The 18,806-nt window shown below is 33.7% G+C and overlaps 1 protein-coding gene across 9 annotated transcripts in view; it reads right to left on the reverse strand.

The window, feature by feature from the left end:
* Dhc98D (Dynein heavy chain at 89D) overlaps window positions 1-18,806 on the reverse strand; it is a 157,299-nt gene that overhangs the window by 112,489 nt on the left and 26,004 nt on the right. For 8 of the 9 annotated variants that reach the window (XR_013029508.1, XR_013029509.1, XR_013029510.1 and 5 more), the window contains 4 exons: window positions 17,906-18,019; window positions 15,436-15,576; window positions 13,940-14,128; window positions 6,953-7,113 (listed from right to left, as the gene is read on the reverse strand). Coding sequence is in view for 6 of the 9 variants with exons in the window: in XM_076507016.1 (XP_076363131.1) it covers window positions 6,953-7,113; window positions 13,940-14,128; window positions 15,436-15,576; window positions 17,906-18,019 (605 nt within the window). In the remaining 3 variants the exon portion in view is untranslated. The remainder of the gene's footprint in view (window positions 1-6,952; window positions 7,114-13,939; window positions 14,129-15,435; window positions 15,577-17,905; window positions 18,020-18,806) is intronic. The other variant, XM_076507017.1, reaches the window with a different exon arrangement.

Consider the following 18,806-nt stretch of genomic DNA (forward strand, 5'->3'; position numbering starts at 1 on the left):
TAATTAAATTCCAGAATAATATCTCTTGGGTCATTCCATGTCAAATCATCAAGATTTTGGACATTTATATGCAAAAAACAGCTCGTTTGGGTTGAGAAAATATTTTACATAGAAGAGCGAACAACGTTTCGACCTTCTTCGGTCATCGTCAGCTTCACATGAAAGAGGTAACTGACCGAAAGCTGACCACATGTTTGAAAGTGGTTGTGTTACTGAGTGTCGGGATGTAGAGGGCGGTATTAGATGTTTGAATATGTAATTTTATTTATTTTATTATATTAATATAGGTATAAAGGCGTTCCTTTATATTGGTTTATTTGGGTTTAAGTTGTTGTATAAGTAAGGCTTTTTTAATTTTGCGTTTGTTAATGTTTGTTTCTTTATTTAGTATTTGAGTGTTTTCTATGGTTATGTTGTGTTTATTTGACTTGCAGTGTTCGAAAACGTGCGAAGGTGACTTTTTATGTTCTTTGAATCTGGTTTCCATTTTTCTACTTGTTTCTCCAATATAGAAGTCGTGGCAGTTATCACATTGTATTTTATAAATAATGTTGGTGTGGTGTTTGTCAGTGTAGTTTTTACATAGTATAGACCTCAGTTTTGTGCCTGGTTTTTGAATAAATTTGGTATTAACTGGAATGTCATATTTTGTTACTAGTTTTTTGCCAAATGTTGGTTATTTGTTTGCTGATGTCAGGAATATGTGGTATACAGCAGTATATGGTTTCGTGATTTTTTGATTCGTGAGATATATTTACTTTAGTTGGTTGATTTTGCTTTATGTCTAGGTGTGTGCGTATAATGTTTTCTACGGTTTGTGGAGGAAACTTATTGATGTTGATGAAGTATTGTTTTATTTTGTCTAATTCATCGTTAATTTTATCTGGTGAGCATAGTTTTATGGCTGTGTTTATTTGGTTTCTTAGTATGTTGAGTTTTGAAACAAACATAAACAAATGCAAAATTAAAAAAGCCTTACTTATACAACAACTTAAACCCAAAATAAACCAATATAAAGGAACGCCTTTATACCTATATTAATATAATAAAATAAATAAAATTACATATTCAAACATCTAATACCGCCCTCTACATCCCGACACTCAGTAACACAACCACTTTCAAACATGTGGTCAGCTTTCGGTCAGTTACCTCTTTCATGTGAAGCTGACGATGACCGAAGAAGGTCGAAACGTTGTTCGCTCTTCTATGTAAAATATTTTCTCAACCCAAACGAGCCGTTTTTGCATATAAATTTATCAACAAGTGGGTTTCTCGACATCACTGATTATTATTTCATCACGGCGATTGTCGAGAAGTGTAAGTTTTTGTGTTTTCTCAGTGTACTTGCACTTACCTGTTACCATTATGTCTGAACTAGCATACCGCACACCACTATTAACAGTACACGCTCACAGGATCATTAAGAAACTAAGAAATTTAAACCAACAAATTATTAATAGAAGAAATGACATTTATTTTATTCGACAATGTAGAAAGGAACAACTAACCCCTAATTTTGTAAAGGTAAAATTTTCAAAACATTTTAATACATACACAAACATTATCCAAAATTTACAGAAAAAACTACTTAAAGCCATGTTGAACACAAAATACAAAGAACTACATGACTTACAAAAACAAAAAAATGAACCGAGACCATCAACTGGCATGCTGCATTAAACCAGAGATTTAGGGACTTATACAACGAAACATAGACCAAATCAATACTAAGAACGACAGAGACAAAAAGATCTGCCACAACAAAAAACTAGAAAAACTAAGATGCAAACAACAGAAAAGACACCAAAACGACAAACCATTGACTAACCTCATAATTAACAGATCCGACCGACAATTAAACACTGACGAGATACATCTACTTAACAAAGGACTCAACTTCGCAATAGCATCTAGGTACATTCCAACCATAGAAATCAAAACATGTTTAGATGACCTAGCCAGGAGACTTGTGATACTTTCTACAGAGAACATAAACAAAGAAACAACCAACAGAAAGACGACAACTTAGATAATTTTATTGACATCCAACAGCCACACTGCCCAGGTAAAATTACAAATTTATATTATCCAGAAACACCTAAAAACAACATCTTAAACGATTTTTTCAAAGAATTTTCCCATAAACCATCAACACAATTTCACAAAACAGAAAACAACCTTACAAAAAGAGACATTAATTCCATTAAAAACCTAAAACAAGACAAAAACATAAAAATTCTAAAAGCAGATAAAGGTAACGCTATAGTAATAATGAACACAAATGAATACATCCAAAAAATGAACATCCTATCAGACACGAACAAATTTAAACCAATACACACAAATCCAACAAAGACACACGAGACGCAACTGTACAAATTGCTACTACAAATGAAAAAAGCCAACACAATTTCACAAACACTTTATTCCTACCTACGTAAAACCGACTCATGCACACCCCAAACATACGGCATCCCCAAACCTCATAAACCAGATTGTCCATTACGACCAATAATGTCCACATATGAATCGTTTAATTACAATCTTGGTAAATACATAGCATGGGCATTCTCCAAATATGTAACATCAGCCAGCTCATTCATCAAAGACTCTTTTAATTTCAAGTCTAATCTAAATCAACTTAATCATAAAGCCTTAATGGCCAGTTTTGATGTTATATCCCTCTTCACAGAAGTTCCAACCACTGAAGCCTGCAAGATAGCCTTAGAACTCTATATCCGAGACGCTAACCCGACTATAGACATTCCCAGTAACCAGTTAGCAACCCTCATAGAATTCACCACGATAAAGACAAACTTCATGTTCAACAACCAAAACTATATACAAACAAATGGCCTAAGCATGGGCAATCCAGTATCACCAGTTCTACCCAATATTTTTATGACACAAGTTAAAATACAAGCAATTAACACAGCATTACATCCACCACTATATTGGTACAGATATGTAGATGACACGGTTGTGGGATTCAAATATACAGAACACATACTTAATTTTTTCAATCACATTAACTCTATACATCCCAACATTAACTTCACATGTGAACAGGAAGAAAGCAATCAAATATCATTTCTTAACCTCAAAATTACAAGAACTAACACACAATTCAAAACAGAAATCCACCGAAAAATCACCCATACTGGACTATACATTCCTTGGGACTCAGCACATGAAACAAAACAAAAACTCAACATACTAAGAAACCAAATAAACACAGCCATAAAACTATGCTCACCAGATAAAATTAACGATGAATTGGACAAAATAAAACAATACTTCATCAACATCAATAAGTTTCCTCCACAAACCGTAGAAAACATTATACGCACACACCTAGACAGAAAGCAAAATCAACCAACTAAAGTAAATATATCTCACGAATCAAAAAATCACGAAACCATATACTGCTGTATACCATATATTCCTGACATCAGCAAACAAATAACCAACATTTGGCAAAAACTAGTAACAAAATATGACATTCCAGTTAATACCAAATGTATTCAAAAACCAGGCACAAAACTGAGGTCTATACTATGTAAAAACTACACTGACAAACACCACACCAACATTATTTATAAAATACAATGTGATAACTGCCACGACTTCTATATTGGAGAAACAAGTAAAAGAATGGTAACCAGATTCAAAGAACACAAAAAGTCACCTTCACACGTTTTCGAACACTGCAAGTCAAATAAACACAACATAACCATAGAAAACACTCAAATACTAAATAAAGAAACAAACATAAACAAACGCAAAATTAAAGAAGCCTTACTTATACAACAACTTAAACCCAAAATAAACCAATATAAAGGAACACCTTTATACCTATATTAATATAATAAAATAAATAAAATGATATATTCAAACATCTAATACCGCCTTCTACATTCCGACACTTAGTTACACAACCCCTTTCAAACATGTGGTCAGCTTCCGGTTAGTTACCTCTTTCTTTGTGAACATGACGATGACCGAAGAAGGTCGAAACGTTGTTCGCTCTTCTATGTAAAATATTTTCTCAACCCAAACGAGCCGTTTTTGCATATAAATTTCTCAACAAGTGGGTTTCTTGACATCACTGAAGATTTTGGACAATTTTCCAGGTGACCCCTTCAGAATGCCTTGAAAAAATTCACATGTGTTCATCTACCCATATAATGAAGAATTGCCAAAGATTAGATCAATATCTCTAAGAGTTTCTGATTTACAGCCCTGTAAAATTTAGTTAATATTTTTTTATTTTTGGCAAATTCATTTTCAGGCAACTTTGGCTGCTTAAAGCTGCAACAGTAATGGTTGTAGAAGGCTGAAATTTGCTACACTGACTGAATTAATCTCACAGAATTCAAAAATGATCTCAAACCAAGTTTATCTCTCTTAGGATTTACATAGTGAGGCTGTAAAATCACTTGAAAACCCAAAATCGTAAAAAAAACATTGGTTTATTTAATGAGCCATAGCTCTAAGGCTTAATATGATACAAAGCTGAATTTTGTTTTCAAATTTCCTGTAACATATCAGTTGATAAATCAACAATTGTTGTAATTAAAAGTCTGTTAGATCTCCTGTAAAAAAATTTAGCTGCATGCACTTTTTTATGATGTAGCTAAATATAGCCCTACTTCAGGCCACAGTTTGACCATGTCACCAGTTATTCAGCCTTTTCAGGTTTTTACCATATATTCTTACATCTCTGAATATGATCTGCAAAAAAAATCAGGATGGTGTTCAACCTATTTTTTGAGTTACAATTTTTTAAAGTATCCTCTGATCATACGTTGTTTACTTGAAAAAAAAACAACTTCAATTCAGGTGTGTTACTGTGTGCAAATATATCCATAAAAGTTTGAAATAATTTATGAATCCCATTGAAATATTATAACCAGTATTTACCATATATTCTTACATCTCTGAACATGATCTTCAAAAAAAATCAAGGTTATGAAAATAACATCCATTTTAAGTGTCTCTGATATGTACCATTGGGCAAAGGACCACATTCAGGGCATTCAGTTTTTTCTTGTGTCAATCAGGAATCAGTCCTGCAGAATTGTGTAAAGTTTGATCTACTTGAGCACTATGAAAAATGCAAAACTGTGTCAGGTATTAGGTCACATCATAGCTTTATTCCCCACTCTACCAACAAATTGTATATGAGAAGGCTATCAGATGATGATGTGTACACAGTTGTAACTGTTGGTAGTAGCAGTGAAAGTGATGCTGCAGCAGCTCAAATAGGGTCTAATGATAGCAATGACAATAAGTAGCCAGGGAAATATGTGGTGTGCATATACGATCATGAATGGTATGTGAAAAACATAAAAGATAGATCAGATAAACATTCCAATGTGTTGGCATCATTTATGAAGAAATCAAGAAACAAACTGTTCTCATAGTCTGCAAGGTCATGTACAGATGAAAGCTGGATTCCTTTCCAACATATTCTTTGTCTGATAAGTGCACCTACCGTGCAAGGCAGTAGTGCTTACCACTGTGTTCTAAGTCAAAGTGATCTTAACATAATCAAACTTGAATTTCAGAAATGTATTCAAGCTATCTGAAAGCAATGTTTTTTTGATGTTGTTAAGGCTAATTTATCACCAAAGCAGTTTTTAAAACATTTCATTGTCACGATTATTGCAGTTTGGTGTGACTATAATCTTTCTCAATTATCCCCTGTTGTAGCACTGTGCTTTTTGTGTCCGATTTACCTTTGTATTTATTATATTATGAATCTTAAACCCAGCTATATCTGCATAACTGTAATGCATACACAATATATTTACATTGCCATGTGATCTAACTAGTTATGCCAATAAACTTGCCAATAAAATGAATTCTTTCTTGTTTCTTACAACTTCATTATTTAACACTGTGAAAGGTTGGTTAGAATATTTCAGTGGGATTCATAAAATTCTGACAGGTATTTTTCAAAATTGTATGGATATATTTGCACACAGTAACACACCCGAACTGAATTTTTTTAAAATAAAAAACGTATGATCAGAGGATACTTTAAAAAATTGTAACTCAAAAAATAGGTTGAACACCATCATGATTTTTTTTGCATATCATATTCAGAGATGTAAAAATATATGGTAAAAACCTGAAAAGGCTGAATAACTGGTGACATGGTCAAACTATGGCCTGAAGTGGGGCTATTTTTAGCTACATCATAAAAAAGTGCATGCAGCTAAATTTTTTTACAGGAGATCTAACAGACTTTTAATTACAACAACTGCTGATTTATCAACTGATATGTTATAGGAAATTTGAAAACAAAATTCAGCTTTGTATCATATTAAGCCTTAGAGCTATGGCTCATTAAATACACCAATGTTTTTTTTACGATTTTGGGTTTTCAAGTGATTTTACAGCCTCACTATGTAAATCCTAAGAGAGATAAACTTGGTTTGAGATCATTTTTGAATTCTGTGAGATTAATTCAGTCAGTGTAGCAAATTTCAGCCTTCTACAACCATTACTCTTGCAGCTTTAAGCAGCCAAAGTTACCTGAAAATGAATTTGCCAAAAATAAAAAAAATATTAACTAAATTTTACAGGGCTGTAAATCAGAAACTGTTAGAGATACTGATCTAATCTTTGGCAATTCTTCATTATATGGGTAGATAAGCACATGTGAATCTTTTCAAGGCATTCTGTGGGGGTCACCTGCTGCCCCCTGGATGATTTGACAGGTAATGACCCTCTTCTGTTTTCATTTGAGTCCTTAGGCTAAAGATATAATGTAAACCAAAATGTTAATATCAATAATTTTTACTCCTTCTAGCTTTTAGATGTTTTTGAATTTTAACTTCAGTTAACAAGTGCACTTGAAAAAAATAATTCTGCATATAAATGTGTTTTTTACCCCAAAATCAAAACAAAATTTATTACAAGAAATGTGTTTCAAACTAACCCTTCCACTATGTTCAGACCATACTGCATTATCATCTTGTAGACCTCTCCTGATGTTGGGTGGAGTGAAACGTCAGGTGCTGCAAGGATGGTCTTCACCTGAAAGAGTTGTTTGTTTCCTTGTAGAGCCTTGTTGAACATCTCCAAATTCTTTATACACATCTGGAAATATAAAATCATGGAGTACACATTCCATGACAACTCCACTTGCTTCTTATTTCATATACAGGTTTTACTAAATTTCAAGCATTTTTGAAAAATTTAGGTGAGCACATTCTTATGTTAGATCGCTTTTATTTTGTTTTTATATATTTCATCACTTATTAAAAAGTGTGTAAGTGAATTAAAGTAAATTAACTGTGGTTTGTTTGCATATCAAATAAATATAAAAATATAATCACTCAGGTGAAAATAGTCCAGCTATATTAAATCTAATACTAAAAGTATCATAATCAAAGCAATTCCTAAATATGCATTATTTTAATTGATTTTTACAGATCTACAGTGTTATTTTATGCTAGTAAAAATATTCAAGTAATATTTCACTCTTGAGTTCTGTTCTCTCTCTTTCCTAGATAAACTCAAGTAATGTTTTAGCTAATTAACATTGAAACCATTGATATTTGGTGAAACTCTATCATTACAAAATTGGGAAAAACCACTACAGTTGTAGATTTCACAAATGTTTCATGCATTACTACTTTGTGAAAATGTCTTTACTTTCCTCAGTTCTGTGATGTTTGAGCCTTTACTTCTGACCTTCATCATTTCGATTTCTGTGAAGCCATTCATGTTCACTAGTATGTACAAGTTTCTATGACCAACACTCATTCTTATCAATGAACTTTCATTGCAGAATTCTGTATGAACATTTTTTAATGTCAGTTTCGATTATTATTAGTAAAGAAACACTGTTTTGAAAGAAAAATTGTTTGTAAATGTAGATATATCTGTGTTATAAAAATGTTTCTTTACTAATAATAATTACAAAAATTTGTCCCAAACAACTAAATTATTTAGAGATATCCATAATATACTTACAAATGTGTCAAAAATATAGATAGATAACTTTAATGAATCATTATACTTTTCCTATAACGAAAATGTATTTCTGATTGGTACTTCCCTCTACTCAAAAGGTTAGCTATTTCTATTCACTGTTGTCCTCTATATGCAAACCTTTTTATTACAGATGCCACAAGCCTTTTGTTCCCCCCAGTTGGAATCAAATAATTCACGTCTTTTGTGCAGATATAGTACATTCACATGACATATGTAGATTCCCTTATTCCAAGAAGTAAGTGGGGAGGAAGGGATGGAAATGTGAGTGGAGAGAAATATCTACTGGAAATAAATTTTCAGTATAAGAAAATTATAACTTCCCCCCTTTGACAAAATTATCTAGAATCCCAAATTGATTAAGAGGAGGGACTTGTACAAGGGAAGAACTGACATACCTCCTGCAAGTATCCAAAGAATATCTCTGTAGATGAAATAGTCAGATCTACAGATCTGAAAATGAGAGCCATGTTATTTCTCATCCAAGTATGCCCTCTGTCCATTTGTATAATGTGTAAACAATCAGAGGGGAAAATGAGAGGAGAGCATATGAATGGAAGACAATGTGGTAGGAAGGTGATCCCAACCAGAGAAAAATAGAACATAGAAGGAGTAATCAAGGAAGGAAGCTAGACAACTCAAAACCTGTATGAGGACTTATGTTGACTGATTCACTCAAAATCCAAATCTAGCTCATGTGGTACTGACATCCACGAAACAATAGAATGAGAGTTCCAAATTTAAGGGGTGAACTACATTTTGACATCTCATTCTGTTGTACGATTAATTGCAAATCAGAGGACATTATGTCATTTATACCAGCACAGCACTACTGTTCTACCTTGAACTGAGCAGTTATAGCCATCTACGTAGAACCCATACAGCAGGATGCCTCATAGTTGACCACACTGGTAGATTAAAATTGGTAACTGGTAAGGACTTCCATACTCCACTAGAAGAAAAGGGGGGTTGAAAATGAAATGGAGAGTCCAGAAGAATGTCTACATCCAAGAAAATGCAAAGGATGATCATGAAACAATATTTTAAAAAGCAGACATTATAAAATTATTGAATCAAGGCATGGAAGAGATGGGCAGCTATCCCCTTCTGCTTTAGTTATGGGTGGTACAGTCTGGGACAGGTCATGTTTTGAAGCAAGTATCATGAGGTTATTCACATACAAGTGATCTTGTGAAATAACCCATCTCAAAGGTAAGTATGCCAATCCATGAAAATGAAAGAGCTAGTTGACATAGCATACAGTGGGGATTTAGAATTAAAGAATACTTGGTCAGGAAACACTGGCCAATGAGTGGGATCCATGTAATGAATGTATGAAGAATGGGCCCCTCAAAGAAAATAAAGTATTAATAAAGATTTATTCTGTGTCAGAGTCACACAGAAGTCTGGTGTACAGCCACAGGCAGAAGATGAAAATGCAAAGAAGCTGAAATCGTGATATGATGTAAGAAATGGGAGATGAACATGTTAGAATTGATCTCCTATGTCTAATTGTAGAATTTCCTCTAAAGGCTGACTAAGACAAGAACTGAAGGAAAAGACGAGGTGCCAAATTTGATGAGAAGTAACACAGAACAAAGTATAGTCAAAAGGGAACAAGGAGGAATAAGCCAACTGAAAGAGGGAGAGATCTCTGAATACAGAAGACTGCCACACGATAGAAACAGGAGTGTGAACTACAGAAGGAAGTTTTGCATGAAATATAACAACAAAGGCCATACACAGGATATAGAAGTCTATCTAGAAGGGGACAGAGGTAGAGATGAGAAATAGACAGAAGGGAAAAATGTCTAAAGCAGAAATTACACTCACAAGCTTTTAAGATTTTGAGAAAGACAAAATGATCTGAATAAAGGAGAAAATATGTAAGATGGTTGTGTGTGTAATTTCAACGGTGAAAAAAAACAGACAGCTGATGCCCATGGGCCAAAAAGAGAATGTAGAACCACATTAATGTCCCAATCCAGAAGAGCAGGTTGCCAAGGGGGTTGATGAATCTGGAAAAAATGGATTAACATGGTAAGGATAGGTGAGAGAAAAACCCTGTGGTAATGGGAAAGACAAAAGGTATGGGATAAAATGCCCAATAACCTGAAACCGAGAAGACTGAAGACCCCTGGTCAAAAAGCCATGTGAGAAACTTGAAGACACCAGAAACAGTAGAACAAGTAGCAAGAAATCCCCCAGCATGGGCTCATGTGCAAAAAACCTTCCACTTTCATTAACACACTTCCACAGAGAATGGATAGGTAGATTAACCAAATGAAAAACTACACAATGGGAAATACCAGAACTCCTTGGCATGAACAGGAGAAAAGCCAGGCAGGAAGACAGAAAATGTGTAATGCAGAACACACAACTGGTGACTGTTCCTGATGAAGGAGGTCGGGTAATAAGGGAAGTGGTACAGGAGGGAATAATTGTAATTGGAGTAAACAAGAAAACGATGGCTGAGCAGGCCAGTAAGGAATGGTCAGAAAGACCCAGCAAAAAATGGCATGGATAAGGGAAACTACCCAATGGATTGGTTCCTTCAACCTTCAGACAGCATTGGTCACACAATTTCCTATATGTTTATTCTCCTGTCTGTTTGCTTCATTGCAGGATTCCATTTAATGTGCAGAGTTCACTGAAGGGAGTGCATTTGTGCATGGCCAAGGGGGATAAGTGATATTACAGAAGGTTACATCTCCAAAAGTGACAAAACCTCATGTACAGAAAGTGGTTTGGTTTGTTCTGAATTTTGCACAAAGCTACACGAGGGCTATCTGTACTAGCTGTCCGTAATTTAGCAGTGTAAGACTAGAGGGAAAGCAGCTAGTCATCACTGCCAACTCTTGGGCTACTCTTTTACCAACAAATAGTGGGATTGACCATCATATTACAATGCCCTCGTGGCTGAAAGGACAAACATGCTTGGTGTGATGAGGATTCACACCTGTGACCCTCGGATTATGAGTCAAGTGCCTTAACTACATGGCCATGTTGAGCCGTACAGAAAGTGAGAGAGCAGAAAGGGAATGGTGAATTGACAATTCTATAGAACAGAGTCACAGAGGAGAAGGATGGGCTCAACTGAGGTGAGTGTTGAAAAACACTCAAATGTATAAGTTATTGGTAGGATACAGGAAGAACTTCTCCAATTTGATCAACCAGCCTACCCTAGCCACTTCAAGGAAGAGCTGACAAGTATGATTGATCAACTCCTATTTGGGATGAGCGAGAAGTAACCAGTCATCCATGTAAAAATAGAAATGTAGCCCCAGAGCATCAAGATGAAGATGAAAAGCTCTCACCAACCAACAGAATAAATAAGGAGCAAAAGCCAGCCCAAAAGGCAGAGCACAAAATTGGTACACCACCCCTCAATGGATGAACCAAAGATAAGGACAAGACTGTTCCAAGAGGAAAATAGCAGATAAGCAGTGGAGATGCCCATCTTGGTCTTCCATAGACCCAGTGAAAATGCTCAAAAAAGAGTGAGGTATGGCTCAATGGTGAAATGTGAGAGGTGAACAAATTGATTGAAGTGAGACAGATCAATATGTGTCCAGTACCCAGTACATTTGGGCACCACAAACAGATGGGAGTAAGATTCCAGTAAATGATGCAGAATGTGTTTCATAGCTTGTTGGGCAAGGAAGTCCTGTACTGTCTCTGATATGCACTAGCAAGTCATGGGATCCCAAGGAGAAGAGAAGGAAACAGGTACCTGAAACAAGAGAGATGGGGCAAGAAATGGAATTTCAAGGCCATCTTATAAAGCCTGAATGGCCAAAATATCAGTAATGATAGGATGTCACTAATGAACAAATGCTGCAAGTCATACTCCCAGTGGGCCTGAACCTACAAGGTTGCCACGAGAACTGATGATGGTGTATCATGCATTGTGAAGAAAAACAATTAGCTGTGGCACAGTGAGAAGAAGGGACAGGTAGTGGCCAGGAATGATGGGAAACTGGAAATGGTGTTACACTCAGCTTTGACTAAGGTAAACAAGCTACCAAGTTGGAAAGGGTAGGTTGTTGCTGGAAAGATGCTATCTGAAACTCCATGGACTCCAGGGCCATATCAAAGATGAAACATTTTACAAACAGAGCCATGTACAAAGTCATGAGAGAAAAAGCAGGTAAACAGGTTTGAGATAAAACAGTGTCATAACCTTAGAGATCTCAACAACAGATACCCCACATTCATAAAATCAAAGCTGAAAAGGACAAATGAGCCAACATGAAGGTAAGGAGGGAAAAGTTGTACCAAATAAATTTCTCAAACTTTCTGTAAAGAGCCTCAGACAGGAAAAAGATTGTGAAAGTACTGCAAAAAAGCCATGAAGGTAAAACAAAGGCAGGAAAATTAGGCATGGATGAGACTAATGGGAGATTTAGGGCAGCCCCCCTAAAAAAGTAAAACCAAAAGTTGTTGGGCCAGATATAATAAGTGAAGGCAGAACAATCAATATCCTATGGGGCATAAGGCATACTAGCACCATCACCCAATGGAGAGGCAAATTGTTCAGCAGTATTGAATGACGTTGACGCATGAGATAAAACATCACATACCTGAGAAATAAAGTCCTGAAAACCATGAAAGGAAAATATAATCCTCTTAAAGGGTATGGGAATATATGGCAAATTCAAAGAAGTGGAAAGAGGCAATCAAAGTCCTTGTTAGCCTGCCCAGATTCAACACAATCAAGAAGAAGTGGGGCAATGTCTGAAGATTAAGACTTACCCATATAATGTTAACAAACCTCCTGATGGGTTCCCATAACCTGAACCCTGTGGTAAAGATCCTATTGAATGTGGTGATATTACCTTTGAAATTTTTGTCATATCAGTCAAGAAAAGCATTTAAAGCATGAAATAAATGCAATTAGAATAAGGGTAATTAAACCTGATTACTTAAAAAAATCTATGTATATTAAATTAAACCACTTTGAAAATTAATGCAACTTAAAACACTAATTTAAACAAAAAAGAAAGATTGTAAGCTCAGCCAAATGAGAAGTGATAATTTATAGTTTTATAGAAAGAGTCATATGCATCACATGAGTGTACAATGCTCTCCTACTGGTAGAGAAGAAACACATGATGATTAGCACGAAAGACATTTTGGAATAAATCTGATTCCATTGAGGGTTGCAGAAGGTTTGTTTTATATGTTTATAATGTAATAAAAATGTTTGCATATAGAAAGCAGCAATAAATGGGAATAATTAATCTTGTGAGAAAAGGCAAGCACCAGTTGGAAGTACATTTTCAGTATAGGAAAATTATAAAATTTCTTCAAAGCTATCTACATTTATTTAAGACACATTTGTAAGCATACTGTGGACATCTCCAAAGATTGGAATTTAAGGTATTTCAGAACAAAATTTTATACTGTAAGGTGTATACTCTAATTTTTTCAATTTATGAGCAGAATGAATTTTTTCATATGCATAAGTATCAGGGCAATTTACAGATGTGCACCACCAGTTTTCTTTTTAATTGGGGGGAAGGGGTATTTTTGAACATCAACCCTATTGAACCATTAGACTACTTTGCAACTGTAGTTGGTTATTTGGACTTTAGGCCTATCAACTGTTAGGGTCATTAAGGCCATCAATATGTTGAGACTTCTCACAATTACTGAGAATGGTATGGCTAGAATAATTAAGTGTAACGCATTTAACTGACTGTTATGTAGCCTAGTAGAAACACTGTCTGTGAGATTACAAAACTGGTAAAGTAAAGAACATTAAAAAAAAAAGAAAGAATTTGAGTTTTCTTATGAACAAATATAAATCTATTGTTTACCAAATCTTTTACCGTTACTATTAGTCAGTCAGTTTGTGGATGAAAAAATACGAACTTAGAGTTAAGTAAGTTTATGGAACTCACAATTCTGATGTGTTTTTTTTTACCTCTATCAATGCATTAAAGATATTTCTCTCCACGAAAGCATAAAACTGTCTCAATTGGGGAGCCCTACCAGTGTTCGTCTGGCATACCAGGCTCTCCATCTTGATTACTAACGGCTCCAAAGTTTTGTATCTTTGCTCAAGGTACTTCAGTATTTTAAATGTTTCAGTTTCAATCTTTTCAAAAAATTCCTAGAATATTAAAAGAAAAAAACTGTGTATGTTACATATAGATGTTGTTTTTTAAATAATTTCTGACTAAATAAGAGTGCAGAAGTTTATTACACAAAGACCATTTATTTTAATCTCATACTTGATAGTACTTTAAACAGCATTCTCAAACAATGAACAAGGCACATATACAAGCATCAACTGCTTGGATAGAAATATCTTTACCTTGCAAGAAGCATGACAATAATCAATTATGTTTGTCATAAAACAGTATTTTGTATTTTTAAATACTATATTCTTGATTTAGCCTCTTAGTGTTTTCCAAAAAGAAGAATTGCTTTTAGTATTTCAACCCCACCATGTCTGCAGTATTCATCACTGACAAGATATTTTGCTCAATACAAGAGTTCAGGTTAGCTGAAATCATTTATGGATCAGTTAAACTTTTATGCTTTAAAATTTAAAAAGGTACAAAGAATACAGATAACATTCTCTTGTGTGAATTACACTAGTGAGTTATGTTTCTACAATAAAGTTTCCTTTTAATTTTTAATGTATACTAATTAAAAATTCCATACTTGCCATATTATTTTCTGTTGTTACTTCTATAAATTAAATATTTTTGCTCTTCTCATACACAAATGAAAAGTATCTGATGATGCATAAACATAGATATTCATGTTAACCAACAGTTTGAAGATGACCCTTCCACAATAAAGAAAAGAAAAAACTTGGGAATTGATTTTTGTTGTGAACATTCATAATAAAGATGTTTTCAACAAACATTTAAAAACAATCAAACATTAAAACCAGCTAATTGTTTTCAATAAGCTTTGTATAATAATATTACTGAGATAATTTGTCATCCAAATAAAATCATGTATGATTTTTAATGTATTTGCTTGTTTGTTTATTTTTTGAAAGTTACACAAAAAGCTACACAATGAGCTTTCTGTAAACTGCCCACCTCAGATATAAAAACCCAATACCTAGTAATGTGAGTCTGCAGATATACTGCTGTGCCACTGTGGGGCCAGTTGTATGCAATTTTGTAACACACATTCTTAATTTACAGTTCAACTTACCTGAACATACTAAGTGCTTGAAATAAAATACATCTAAGAGTTTTATTTTTGTTTTAAAGACTATTTATTTTAAATAAGACTTAAGAAAAGAGTCCATATTTTAACATCATATATATATATGCATACTATATTCTTTGGTTAATTTTTTTTTTCATTAACATATTGTGCTTCTACACTTTAAATCTTACTACAAGCAGAAATAATAACAGTGACTGAAGTGAATGTTAAGAAAAGTTAACTTACCTTACAATCAGGTAGGTCAGTTTCTTCATCCTTGCCTTTAAACAATAGCACATTAGCAGAAGATATCATCTGGATTCGTTGCTTTATCTCTCTCAAATTTTTCTTTATCTGGTTGACCAACGACTCAAATTTCAAGAGAGCCTAATCAGATCAGAAAATACTTTTCAGTTAAATAAACCTGAAGACCACTTAACCAGGAAAATAAATAGATCATGAATAAAATACTTAGAAATTCATTGAACTCAATAACTTTTAAGTCTGTGATTTTTTCCAGTTGATTTTTAGTTGTATAGTTAAATGTTGTTAAGATTACATTACAGCTAAGATACATAAATTCATATTTGAAGTGATAAACTTTACTTGCTAACAGCTAAACCAAATAAAAGATTGGAGATGGCTTGAAGTAACCATTATTGTAAATGTACAACATTTCAACACAATTATATCACTATCAGGTACATGTAGTTTATATATATATAGTATGGAGAACAAAGAACTCACAAGACTAGAGATTTCTTAACAGTTTAATAAAAGTATTTTGGTACCCCTGGGTGTTGGTTTAGAATAGGCCTGTTTTGTTCAATTGAGGTAACTTCCCTTTTTGTGTGTGGTAAACAAGGGAGGGTTTTTATTATGTTCAGTGAATTTTGTTTCCAATTTTCTTCAGGAAAAATAGAACCAATATTCTATTTAAATCATAGTTGGTCTAATTAAAGATAATCTCTGTTGATATATCTCAGAATGAGCTCACAGAATGGCTCTGAGTTGTTTTTTTCTCCAAGTACAAACTTTTAGCTCATAGTTCCATCATCATGTGGCTGATTTTAGACCTAATTACCATTTTGGACTCAAGAGGTAAAACCCTTTCTATTGATATGCTTGACCATACCCAAGGAACTCATACATTATTTTACCCTAATCCTGTGTATACAAATTTCAATTTGAGTGGAGGTTGGTAGAGATGCTAATAAAATTGAATTGAGTATATGTGATCCTCACACATGGTAGTGCTGTCACACAAAAATATAGCTAATAAAAGGGAAAAAAGATCTCATAGGTTAATTTACTCTAATCCTGCCTATAAAAATTTCAAGTGCTACAGCTTTTGAAGATTTCTTCTTGTTTACAGTTAAGACATCACACAACACAGCTCTGTAGACAAAACATACCACTTCCATTAACTTTAGTACTCAACCACAACATGGTAAGTAAAAAAAAGTAAAAAGTAGGTCATTATATTGCCCAAAAAATATACTTAATTCATTGTCAATAATCAGTCTATAATAATATAAAGAATTTTTAACTGAACAGTAGAAAACATACTCCTATTCAAAAGTTATTTTATTACTTACACAGTGAGATTTTATGCTGGAATGTAAAATTTGAATTACATTGTTTTCACATCCTGTCTGTGAGTTCACAAAACCAAATTCAAGTAATTTGGGAGCTACAAAGGGGTATTATGGTTTCCAATATTCATATTAGAATGAAACAAAATGAACTCTAATAATGGACTCAACCTCTTAACCTCCAAAATCACACTTTACAGCCAAAAGAACTAACCTCTCAACCATGTAGAATGTGTTCATCTTACAAAAAGTATAAATGCTCATGTCACATACAGTGCCAACGATACTTCCCTGATGCTACTGTTACTAATGCCACTGCTGCTACTCGTATTTGATATACTACAAGTACTCTTGCAACAACAACTGCTAGACACACACTAGACTAGCTCCTGCATTTAAGTTACTGATTATTTGTTAGTAATTCTGAAACCCCCCCCGCTAGTATAGCAGTAAGTCTACGGATTTACAATGCTAAAATTAGGGGTTCAATTCCCCTCGGTGGGCTCAGTAGATAGCCCGATGTGGCTTTGCTGTAACACAAACATACACAAACACACATAATTCTGAGAAGACACTATCATAACAAGTACAAAGTACACAATACAGCTTTTGCATACACTGCTGGTTCATTGTGAAAGTGAACTATGAAACTCAGTCATTTCATAACATTTGACACATCACTCCAAGAATTTCTCATGAGATAATGACCTCTATTGACTAAACTCGCAAAAACCACAGAGAAAATGGCTTTACAAAACTAAGGATTTTGTTTTACACAACAAGTGAACAATTCAGATTTCAGATATCACAAAAGAGTTCAAATTTCCATTTAAGATTAAAAAAAAAGAGTGTATCAGGAAATCAACCCACGAAAAATATGTCTCTGATTCACAGACTATCAATAAAACCCTTCTTTCTGCTACCTTTTCATAATAGATTAAATAATCCTATAAACTTGTCTACTTTTATAGGCTGTCCATGTTTCAACATGCCAATTTCAAATGCATTCACTAAAGTAATTCGGCTGAGAGTAACAAGAATAAACCTGTAATTATAGTTTTTGCTAAGGGATTTGATCCTGCAGTCAAATTCCAACCAAGGTTATGCTGGATGTCACTGACCTGTGTACATCTGTCAATATAATCTTGAATCCCTAATGAGGTCCAATTTAAACGTTTATAACCAGACTGCAGAGTAGCATTTAGTTTAGAAATCTGTTCTTCTAATATGGTCACCTGTTAGAGAGAAAACTTACTCCATTCAATTTATTAAGGTAAAAATGTATAATGTAAACTCAATGTTCCCTATAACATTCCTAAATAAAAGTTAAACTGTTGTAAAATACATCAAATGTCTACAACATGAAGACACCTTAATTTACACATCAATAATGTATAACTATTCTTATATTCTGGCCTAGATAATTTGTTCTTCATCAGAAGTTCTTCATAAAAACTAACTAGAAGATTACTACAAAAAAAGTCCAAAACAAAATGTGTAACCTAAAACTTCTATGATTATTTTTGCTGAAAATCAATTTTACATTCTATGATAATAATAATACTGATAAAATAATACTTCATCCTTACAAAAAATACATAAAATTCATCATGTAATTTATTCTGCACATATAATTTCTTTAATGAAAATAACTGTTACTTACAATTATTTTAAGTTTGGTAAATAGTCAACCATATTGTGAATCTTAAAACACAGTAATTTAATGATACAAGTAAGATTTATGGGAAATTCTTGAAATTGTGTAACAGTATCTATGAAGAATAGTATTAACATCCTATAGCTTTACCTCAATAACATTATAAACAAATTACTATGTTCAGATTATATAACAATGAAATAATGTAAATCAATAAACAAACATAGCTTCCTTCCCCTCAATAAATTCACAGCTCATCTGACGTACTAATTTATATTTACTCTAAATACATTTGCTGTGATTCACATTTTGAAAAGAAAAAAAATAAAAGCTTCAAAGATCTTCCTTTCTTCTAACTACACTCA

Source organism: Tachypleus tridentatus, chromosome 6 (genome assembly GCF_004210375.1).
Source record: "Tachypleus tridentatus isolate NWPU-2018 chromosome 6, ASM421037v1, whole genome shotgun sequence".
NCBI classification, from domain to species: Eukaryota; Metazoa; Arthropoda; class Merostomata; order Xiphosura; family Limulidae; genus Tachypleus; species Tachypleus tridentatus.